This window comes from Grammomys surdaster, unplaced genomic scaffold (genome assembly GCF_004785775.1).
Source record: "Grammomys surdaster isolate TR1022 unplaced genomic scaffold, NIH_TR_1.0 279, whole genome shotgun sequence".
Lineage (NCBI taxonomy): Eukaryota > Metazoa > Chordata > Mammalia > Rodentia > Muridae > Grammomys > Grammomys surdaster.
Genome location: NW_021604720.1, coordinates 12,406,481 through 12,417,367, shown reverse-complemented (window position 1 = coordinate 12,417,367; position 10,887 = coordinate 12,406,481). Strand labels below are relative to the sequence as shown.

At 49.7% G+C, this 10,887-nt stretch overlaps 1 protein-coding gene across 3 annotated transcripts in view; it reads right to left on the bottom strand.

Moving 5' to 3' along the window:
* Positions 1 to 10,887, bottom strand: part of Slc24a4 (solute carrier family 24 member 4) — a 144,343-nt gene that overhangs the window by 42,619 nt on the left and 90,837 nt on the right. For all 3 annotated transcript variants that reach the window (XM_028777289.1, XM_028777290.1, XM_028777291.1), the window contains exons 4-7: positions 6,606 to 6,680; positions 3,617 to 3,701; positions 3,244 to 3,347; positions 2,443 to 2,517 (exon numbers count right to left, since the gene is read on the bottom strand). In XM_028777289.1, coding sequence (XP_028633122.1) covers positions 2,443 to 2,517; positions 3,244 to 3,347; positions 3,617 to 3,701; positions 6,606 to 6,680 — 339 coding nt within the window. The remainder of the gene's footprint in view (positions 1 to 2,442; positions 2,518 to 3,243; positions 3,348 to 3,616; positions 3,702 to 6,605; positions 6,681 to 10,887) is intronic.

The window sequence follows — 10,887 nt, the reverse complement described above, 5'->3', positions numbered from 1 at the left end:
ATCCACCCATCATCCATCCATCCACCCATCATCCATCCATCCACCCACCATCCATCCATCCATCCATCCATCCATCCATCAATCCATCCACCATCCATCTTTCCGTCTACCTATCACTTCATCTATCTGTCTCTTATTGGCTCTTTTTTTTCCTACACAACTCTAGCTATCACGCCTCACATCCAGCATCTTTGGGACCAGACACAAACGAAGGATGCTCTGTGGTCAAGGGAACGGTTGGACTCCAAGGCCCAGTGTAGGAGGATATGGCAGGGCTGCTCCCACCAACCTGACTATGGAAACAAAGAGTCCCTATATATGGTACCAGAAGAGGCAGGGGAGGGGGAAGCTATTGTGTGGGCTTGGCTCTACTGTCTGTCACAGGGGGCTGCACACAGGCTCTGCTTCAGGAAGTCACTTCATATTCCCTAGCCAGGCACCAGTGAGAGCCTTTTGGACCCAAGGCTCTGAGGAAGGCCACTCAACAGAGGGAAAGTGAGAATCTGAGAGGCTTTTCCAGGGACATTTTTAGTTTATACAGCCCAAAGGAGGGCTACTGGCATTTACAGGTAATGACAGCAAGAATGTGAGAAGACACAAAGACAGTTCTACACTGTAAAGTTTTCTCACACTTGGGATGAAAAGTATATAATAATATATAATGGAAATATAAAATATGTAATAAGTATGTTATAACAAATATGCAGGCAACAGAAAAACAATGACCTTGACTTTAACTCTATTGTACAAATTCAAGTGTTTAATGTGAATATTTAATTCACAACCAGGGAGATGCACCCTTTTGAAAACTGAAGAATGTTCCTAGGTCATTTGGAGGTCTATAAGGAATCATTCACTCTCTGGGAAATGACATCACAGTCTGGGGGAGGAGCACCACCCCTGTGGTTAAGACCCAAATACTGGCACCCGTCTGCATCTGCAGCGGAGGGCTGGGAGAGTTTCTGAGCAGGCAACAGATGACATCATTAGATATTCCAGAGACTTTCTGCCAAAATGATTACCAAAAGAATGTCAGTCTTTTATGAGTTGTTTTTATTGCCCATTTATGGGTATATTTAGGGTACTGTGGAATTTATCTTTTGAAATTTCACATAGGTATCTTGTTTCTCCTATTGACGTCATTTGCTGAGTGTGGTGGGAAGTTTCTAAGCTGCCCTCAGAAATCCTACTGATATCTACGCTCCTTCTGAACACTGTGGGGACCTGCTGATTGGTCCCCCAGCCTTTTGTAACCTGAGCTTCTCATCTCCTCACCTCTGTTGTGAGGGCAGGAGCATTGCAGGCTACACCTGTGGCATGGTAGCCTGGAGATCAGCTGACAGTCACAAGAGTGTTCCTGGAGAGGACACTCACCGTGAGACCCTTCTCTTCCTGGCTCAGCTACCTCAGATGTATCACGCCAAGGTTCAATGCTTGCTGTCTTAAGCCATTAGGTTCGAGGGACTGACTCCTTTTGTTTCAAGACAGCATCTCACTATAATAGCCAAAACTGGTCTGGGACTAATGTCCCTCTCGCGATACCTCTGGCCTTTGACTGTGGGTGTGCCCCACCATGCCCAGCTTTGGGGGAACTTTGTTATGAAGCAGTAGGTAACTAATATAAGGGCATTCGTACCCCTGGCTCTGGAAAGACAGAAAACTGTCACACATTTCCTTGAAATCCAGCATGCCACAGGCCCTTATGCACCAGTGTAAAGATCAAAACTGCTCCTGGAGTTGGTACTCACCTGACAGTGCTTCATTGTATGGGTCTTGATGCCACCCCAACCCTTGGGGCCTGATAGCTTTGAGCTGGCCCTCTCCTGCTGTGCAGAACAGAGAACCCAGAAACTTGCTGCTTGTACTTACTTTGTGGTATTGAACACAGGCCTCTCTTGCACCTGCTAGGCTAGCACCTGACCACTGAGCTGCGCCTGCTAGGCTAGCACCTGACCACTGAGCTGCGCCTGCACATTTTTAGATTTTTCATTTTGAGATACAGTCACCCTTGTTGCCCAGATTGGTCGTGGTCATGATCCTCTAGCCACAGTCTTCTGAGCATCTAGGTTTCTCTCTCAGCTTTAAAGTTGCCTCCTTGAAGTGTGTCTGTCTCAGTGAGTAGACAGGTCTCAATGTAGGCTTGGAAGGGCCTCATGTGAGTGTATATCTGAACTTCTCTCACATAGTTTGTTTTGTCCAAAGCTTTTAATCATTAAAATGGTCCTGGATTTAGTCCCATTGGGAGAAATCAAGGATGAGGTCTTTAGAAAGGGCACAGTGTGGGTAGATGTGTGAGGGGCCAATGTGAACACGGAGAGATGGATAAGCACATTCCACTGTTGGTACTGTGACCTCTCTGGTCCTAGAGTCAAGGACAGACAGGCAGGTACCCACGCCCTCACAGGGCCCTGACATACCCAACACTTGTGTGTGAGGACTCACCGCAATGAGCACGATGACTGAGAGCGTGTAGTACACAGAGTCACGACACACAGCCCACCACGTCAACCGCACCACCTGCCATGTCAGAGAGAAGTCATCAGCCGCTATTGCCCGGAGGCTGGGAATGGGGTCAGCTGCCCAGAGAGCAGGATGGGCCTCAGGGTGCCTCCCTGGCTACCTCTAGCTCTTGGCTACAGTTGGTGAAGACAACAGAACCCAGTAAACTCTCAGGAGCGGGGAAACCAGAAACTGGCCTACTCCTCTGTGGTGGTGACCACATTTCATAGCAAGAGCTGGCCATTAAGGTAGAGACCAGAAGCACCACCATGTCCCATCAGCTGCCTACTTCTGTCATCCTGAGAAAGGTGGGTCCTGGCTATCTTCCTCCGTGAGGCAAGCCTAAGACTCTGGACTCGTGTCAAATGGAGTCTGACCACAGCCAGCCTTGTGTCTGCAGGGGAGATGAGCAGCCCAGGTAGTGGCAAGCCCTCACTCCAACCGGAGTCCAAGGAGGCCTTTCTTAAATAGCCGTTGCTGTTGAATGAATCTCCACCCATAAACTGGCCAGGCCCACCAACACGGCTCCAGCCTCTCGGGCTCTCACACTGATGGACAGGAAGGAGTGTCCTGGCTACTTCATAGGGGAAGACACGGGTCCAGAGAAGAACGTAGATATTCTCAAAGCCACAGAGAGTGACATGACCAGCTCATTAGGGTGTTGCCATGGTCACCACAATCATCTCTGGAGATCCTCACTCCCATCCTACAGGTCAGAGAAGCAGAGAAAAAAAATCCACTGACCTGTCCAGCAAAGAGTCCACACACTCCAATGATACACAGGATGTTGAACACAGCAGAGCCCACAATCGTTCCTACACCGACATCTCCATGGGTGATAAACACACCTGGAATAAGAAAGCGATGATGGCAGAGCCAGACAGAGTAGAGCCCTGGAAACCAGTTCCTTCCATGCACTTATCAAATTACATGTTTCTTCATCATCATCATCATCATCATCATCATCATCATCATCATCATCCTACTTCCTGTCCCTTTGACCCCTTGGGTTTACAAGTGAGGAAATCAAGGCTCAGAGCTAGTAAATGCCCCCACTGCACTGGGCAGCAAGCCCTGGCTCTCTCTCCATGGTGTCCTAGCTGCCCAGTGTCCTCACCAATGACAGAAGCAAACAGCTCTGGTGTCGAGCTTCCTGCAGCCATGAAGGTGGCACCTGCTACATCTTCACTCAGATGAAGTCTCTGAAACAAAGAGAACACAGGCAACTGGGCTGTGACAAGGAGCACACAGCCCCTGGGCAGGTGGACAGCAGAAAGCTCTCAGCGGCACAGTGCGGATCTGAGTCCAGCTTCATAGCCAGAGCATCTCTGTACAAAGCACACACACACCCTCTTCCAGACTTCAACTCCCCCTTTCCCTTCTGACCCATCTGCCTTCTCTTCATTCACTCCATGCTCCTAGAGTCCTGCCTGTGACCCTTGGGGAAGCCTTCCCTGCATCCCCAGGGCCAGCCATACACTCTCAGAAGCCACCTAAGAAGTTCTTCCTAGAACCCTTTCTCCTCTGTTTGTTGAACATGCTCCCCTCTTCTCCGGCCTGTACAAACATCATCTCCTCCAGGAAGCCTTCCTATGCCTCTCCCCAAAAGTGATATTCTACCCCTTTAGCTTTCTTACCATCTAAGGCAGTAAGGCTCTATCCTTATTGACATAAACTCTGTGATTCACAGAGGGTTTGCTGTACATATGCTCACCCTTGCCTCTGGACCATGAAGACAGAGCTGGCATATGTCACCTGTGGGTCACTAGAGCCTAGCTCAGGTCTGAGTGGCCAGTGGTGCACAAACAGGGTCTAGAAGCTGTCCTTAGGCTGTGGAACCTGAGCCCCAAGACATTCCTGGTTCCTGCATCCTGAATGTTCCTTCACGGCAAGCCCAGCACCCAGAGTCTCAGACACCCCTAGGCCCATTCCCGGGATTGAGCTGGCATGGAATAAGGCTAGGAACTTCTGTACAAGTCCATCATGCTCAGCCATGTTCCGGCCCTGGAGGCCCATGATCTAATCCAAAATGGAAGACAGATGACCTAGGTACCTCTAGGCAGCCAGGGCTCTGGCACCCTGGAGGAAGTTTTGGGCCAGCATCTTCTCCCCAATGGTCAATTAGCTACAGAAGAGTCAGAGCTCTGGGCTCCATACAGGCTAGGGACACAGCACAGCTCCCTAAGGGGTCAGTGCTCCCATCTTAGTGCTGCCACGGAGAAGGCTCTGTAGAGGGGGCAGATGCCCACCTGACACTACAGTCACCTTCTGTAGGACCAGGGCCATGCTGCCTGCTGCTGTCACCTCTTGGCCTTGGCCTGCACCATCCTTCCCCACTGCTTGAGGGCTTCCCACTTCTCCAGCCTGTACAAACGTCACCCCTTCCAGGAAGCCTTCCTATGCCTGTCCCTAACAGTGTCATACCATCCCTTTAGCTTTCTTGTCATCTAAGGCCTTTAAAAAAAGACTAAGACCAGCACCCATCTTTATTTACCTTACGCTCTGTCCTCATGGGCACCGGCAACCCTGACAGCACCCGTACCCTCAATGCTTGCCACCCCAGCCCACTTTCCGTGGGTATCTTTCAACCCCAGAGGGCAAAGCGGCCCCCAACCCTATGGTTTTCCCAAACTATCAGCCCTGGAGAGGCCTGGATGTGTGCTCAGTATACATTAGTCTGATACAAGGTTATCTCCCAAAAGGCTCCTGGGTTAAAGGCTTGATTCCCAGTGCCTCAGTGTTCAGAGCTAGGCCTCAGGAAGTGACTGGATCAAGTGGACTCTGACCTTATCACTGATGACTGAAGTCACTGATGGAGTCACAGTTTTGATGCTGTTATCTAAAGACATTGAAAACTTTTGGAGGTGGGACCTAGAGAAAAAAGTGGGCCACTGGGAGTGTGTCCTTGGGGTAGTCATTTATCTTCAATAACGTTCTCTCTCAGTCTCAGTTTCTGGCCACCATAGACGGGTAGCTTTGTTCCACAACATCTTCCCACAATCTTGTCTGCCCCACAAAACCTAGAAACAATGGAGCTAGCCGATCATGGACTTAAGTCCCTGAAATCATGAGCCTAAATAAATATCTTCTTCCTTAAATTAGTATGTCAGGTATCTTGTCAGAGAGACAAAGATCTAACTCACACAAGCTAGCACCTACGGCTGTGTTTTTCCTAGGTGGGGGCAGCTTCCAGGAAGCAGAGGCAGACACAGTATCCTTGTAAGAACCACTGTCCCCCAGCTGCCACTCTAGGGGTCCTGAGAGAACCCTCTGTACTAACTTCCCATGCTCCATTTGAGGAGATGCAAGGGTAAACAGAGGGAGAGTCAGAGGCCAGGAAGGCTGGAATCCTTGTGCCAGCTCACAGTCTGGGGGACCCAAGTCCTAAAGCAGCCACTCCTTACTGTGTTGTGTCCAGAAACAAGCTGAACAGAAGGTGGGCACCTATCCCTAAGAGCCACTTGTTCTCATCATGACAAAATGGCCTCAAAGAGCTGACTTCATAGGGTGAGGAGTGGCAAATCCCCAAGGGGCTGCACATGGTAAGAGCTGCAAACAAGCTCTGCCCTTCTACTTCATTAGAAACTACAAGTTAGGCAGACCGCAGAGGGAGCTCGGGGTCTTGCATATAGAAAAGGGAAAATGAATTAACAAACTAGCTAAAGGGAGAACACAGTACAGATGTGGGACCGAGGGGACTCCTGTCACCATGGCTAGTGTCCACCCAGGGGAGCACTTAGGGAACACAGGTCTCCTCACTGACTGCCACCTGTGGTTCTGGGAAACGTGCCAGTGCAGTCACAGGCTTGCCTGCTCCCTTGCTGACCAGATTTGTCTCCCATCACGTGGTTTCTAGAGGATGATGGCCTGGAGGGTGACATCACATGGGCCACGGCGTCTGCCGAGGTTGGGGACAGGAAGTCATCACTGACGTTGATTTGGTGTTGTGAGGATGAAGTGTGGCTCTGGAGCGGACCCGAGGTGGCTGTGTGATGGTCTCCTCCACCAGAGTGCTTCCTGTCCCATCCAGCCTTGTCTTGTCATTTACGTAACACACTCCCTTAGGCACCCTGGGTTTTGGAGGGTTCCGGGTCCTTGCCACATACCTCACAGATCTTCTCTAGGGATGGGACAAAGAAGTCATCGCAGACAATGGCCAGAGCGTAGAACATGTAGAGAGCCTATGGATGGAGAGCAGAGAGAGGGTTTCAGTGACAGTCCATTATGCCCACATCAGGCTGTGGGCAGAAACATAGCTGGCTGAGCACATTGGAAAGCCTCAGCATCAAAGACTTGTTCTCTCCAGCTCCTCCCTGACAGATAAGGAAACTGAGGCCTGAAGATGGGAAACTGGATGCTGAGCTGGGTCTGTGCCTTCTCTCAGCACTATCGAAGAGTAAGAAATACAGATTTGGAGTTGGGCAGGGTGGCACATCCCTGCCATCTCGGCCCTCGGGAAGCTAATGTAGGAAGGTCGCAGGTTCCAGGCCAGCCTGGGCTACATAGTATGACTGCATTTCAAGTGCTAAGAGTGAGGAGATGGGAAAACAGCTCGGCTGGCAAAGTACTTGCTGTGTAAACATGAGGACCTGGGTTCAGATCCCCGGCACCTGTGTAAAAAGTGGGTGCAGGGGCACATTCCTGTAACCCCAACTCTGGGGAGGTGGAGACACGGGAACCCTAGGAGTTTGCTGAACAACCAGTCTGGCTGAATTGGTAAGCCCAAGTTCAGAAAGAGATGCTGTCTCAAAAAATAAGGGGAAAATACAACTGAGGAAAACACTGGATAGAGACACTCTGGCCTTCATAAGTACATGCACACATAAACACATACATTTGTGAGGGGAGAGAGAGAGAGAGAGAGAGAGAGAGAGAGAAAGAGAGAGAGAGAGAGAGAGAGAGAGAGAGAGAGAGAGAGAATATGCACACACATGAAAAGAGGAAGAGAGGGGCATGAGGAGAGAAATGTGGTCTCTGTCCCTAGTCCCTGGCACACACATCCTAGAACCCTAGAACTAGGATCTCTCTCTCTCTCTCTCTCTCTCTCTCTCTCTCTCTCTCTCTCTCTCTCTCTCTCTCTCTCTCTTGTTTTTCGAGACAGGGTTTCTCTGTATAGCCCAGGCTGTCCTGGAACTCACTCTGTAGACCAGGCTGGCCTCGAACTCAGAAATCCACTTGCCTCTGCCTCCCAAGTGCTGGGATTAAAGGTGTGCACCACCACCACTGCCTGGCTAGAACTAGGATCTCTACAGTGCTAGTGTCTCAGGTACGTTAATGAGATGGCTGGGAGTTGGTAGCCCTAGACAGGGTGGCACTGGTCACTGGGAAGTCCCAGGCAGGATTAGAAGAAGGGTGAGGCAAACATCTGAAGAGTCCAGAGGCACTGAGGGCTAGCCTGGTGAGCAGTACCTATATGAGGGAACCTCCATGAGCCCAGAAAAACAGGCTCGAATTTGCTGCGGTTGGCTGAACATGGGCAGGTTTCTGGGGTACAGTGCTCGGAGAGGATGGGGAACCCCACTCCTCCCTGATGCTTGCTCTGGACATCTCCTCCACCCACTCAGTCACCTATGTCTGGGTCACACTTTTTATAACACACAGCTACGTGTGTTTCTGTGCTCTGTGCACTGTTCCAGCAGGTAATCCAAAGCATGGAGACACTGCCTGGGGCTGTTCCACGGAAAGCAGGGACGGTCTTGGGACTGAGCCCTGAGCCTCAAGATCTGACACTGTATCTGTGGAGGCAGGGAGAGAGTATCTTTTCTAAACAAGCTGAATCAGGGCATCCGCTGGAGAGCTCTGTGGAAGGTGTGCCTGCCTCTCCCTGTTGGACAGAGGCACTGTGACCTCAGCCACCTTTTCTTTTTTATTTGTTTGTGCTTGTTTAAATGTTGAGACAAGATCTCACGTAGCACAGGATAGCCTTGAATTCACCATGTGGTCTAGGCTGACTTTGGCTGTCTGATTCTCTTGTTTCTACCTCCCAGGTACTGAGACTACCGACATATCAGACTGGCACCTTTTGTTTTAGAGGACTCTGCTTCCTAGAGACAATCATAACTAATCAACCAACCAACCAACCAACCAACCAACCAACCAGCCAACCAGCCAACCAACCAGCCAACCAGCCAACCAACCAGCCAACCAGCCAACCAACCAGCCAACCAATCAACCAACCAGCCAACCAACCAGCCAACCAACCAAGCTGGTTCTAGCATAAAGGCCAAGAGAGACGTCCCTTGGAGAAATAATTTATAATTTTAAAACAATAACCTCCCATTTCCCATCTTTAACTTTAGCGAAAGCAATATTTCCATGTTATCAATAGTCTGCTTGCCATCAAACCTCTGCTCATCCCTGAGGCTTGTTTTCAAGGGTCCAGTGAGCATCAGCACATGTGTACAGGGAAGTCTGTAGTACAAGGTGCAGACTCTGGGACTCATCTGGCCCGTGACTTTCAATGGACCATGTCTCCAGGCCTCAGTTTCTATTTTTACTTAATGCTGAAGCAGGGGCAGGCAGTTGTTTCCAGGAGGTTTTCTAGTAGGAACCTCTCCCTGTCCTGTATGTTTATACAACCACCTACCATGGTTTTGCTGAACTCATCCTATGTGTCAGGGGTTACTGTGGACAGCAGGGATGGGGTGTGGAAGATGGCAGGGATGGGGTGTGGGAAAGAGTCTGCATCTCGAGACTTAATCCCAGTATGGGACAAAGAAAACAGGTGAATGAGGCCTCTATAGGAAGCAGAGAACCGAAAGTGCAAAGGCCCTGAGGCAACTGTGAGCTCAACAGGGAGAAGGAAAGGAGGAGTGGGAAGGGCAGAATGTGAAGCTGTGGGAAGAGACAGGGACCAGAACCCCTGAAAGGAGGTGAGAACATTCTAAGGCATAACATAATCCCCTGTATGCAAAATGGAGAAGGAGGCCAGGCTATGTCAACCCAAACACATGGCGCCTCATGAACCGAGATGAAGCGAAGTGAGGCTGTACTGTGACTGCCCTAGCACTGTGACTCGTTGTCTTCGGCCATAAGCTAAGAGAGACTGTGGGCATGTGGCTAAAGGAGAGGTCAACTGGGGGACCCCTCACTATGCACCCCAGGATTCTAAATATACTCCACACCACCACCAATTCCTCCCAACATCATGATCCAGGCAACATGACCCATGAGGTCAAAGGGCCTCTCTCTCTCATGGCACCTCAGAACGCTGGAGAGGAAAATGGAGCCCGAATGGCATGACAGTTTCTCTCCTTTGGGTCAGGGAAGGCTAAACAACCCCACTGGCTCCTATGTGTGAGTCTTTCCCGCTCTGAGGAAGGTATCAGTAAACTTCTACAGAAGTCATATTTTTAGACTTTGTAGGTCAAATGGTCTCTGCTATGTACCCACTCTGCTCTTATAAAACCAAAACAGCCCTGGAATCAATCTCTCTTTCTCTCTCTCCCTCCCCCCCCCCTCTGTGTGTGTGTGTGTGTTCTAATAAAACTTTATTTGTAAAATTGAGTTATGGGCTGGGTTCAGCCCTCCACTTTGGCTTAGTAATTACCATTCTGAAGGGGTCTTGCAAAATTCCTGAGGTATTCACTCTCAGGTTCGATCATAAGGTTTTGCTTATGGAGCCGGGCCACAGAACTATGGGGGAAATCTGCCAAATTTACATCTCTTGCTAAAAGGGGAGGGGATGTACGTGCCAGGATGTCTGAAAGACAATAACTCCATTCTAGAAATAATATGTGGCCCGCGGTTCACAATTTGCCTACAATCCTTACTCTGGACTCCACTTCCAACCAAAGCTCTGCTCCTTTGTCATCTTCTGGTCTTTATTCTCCGCCAGAGAATTCCAGATTCCTCTTTCATTAAATTACCTCTAGAAAAAGACTCATGGTTGGCTGAATTTAAATTTATAAGCAGACAGTGTTGGGTAGCCAGATTGCTGAGCAGGAGGAAATTTGCTGGGGCTGATCTGAAACAGAAAAGCCAACCCAGACCAGCCTTGCTTCCTGGCAACCATTCAACAGTCTTGTACTGGTTCTCACATGGGCCAGAAAAAAAAATGGGCTCTGTAGACCATGTAGTCGGATGCAACTTTTCTGTCCTGTCACTGAAGCTCAGAAGCAGCCAGAGAGAGCAAAGCCATGAATGGAGTGGCTGTGTTCTAATAAAGGACTTTACTCATGGAGGGGTGGGGCTATAGTTCATTTAGTAGACTGCTTGCCTAGCGTACATGAAGGTTTAGTTCTCAGTACCACATAAACTGGACAAGGCGGCATACACTTCTAATCCCAGCACTTGGGAGTGGTGTGTGTGTGTGTGTGTGTGTGTGTGTGTGTGTGTGTGTGAGAGAGAGAGAGAGAGAGAGAGAGAGAGAGAGAGAGAGAGAGAGAG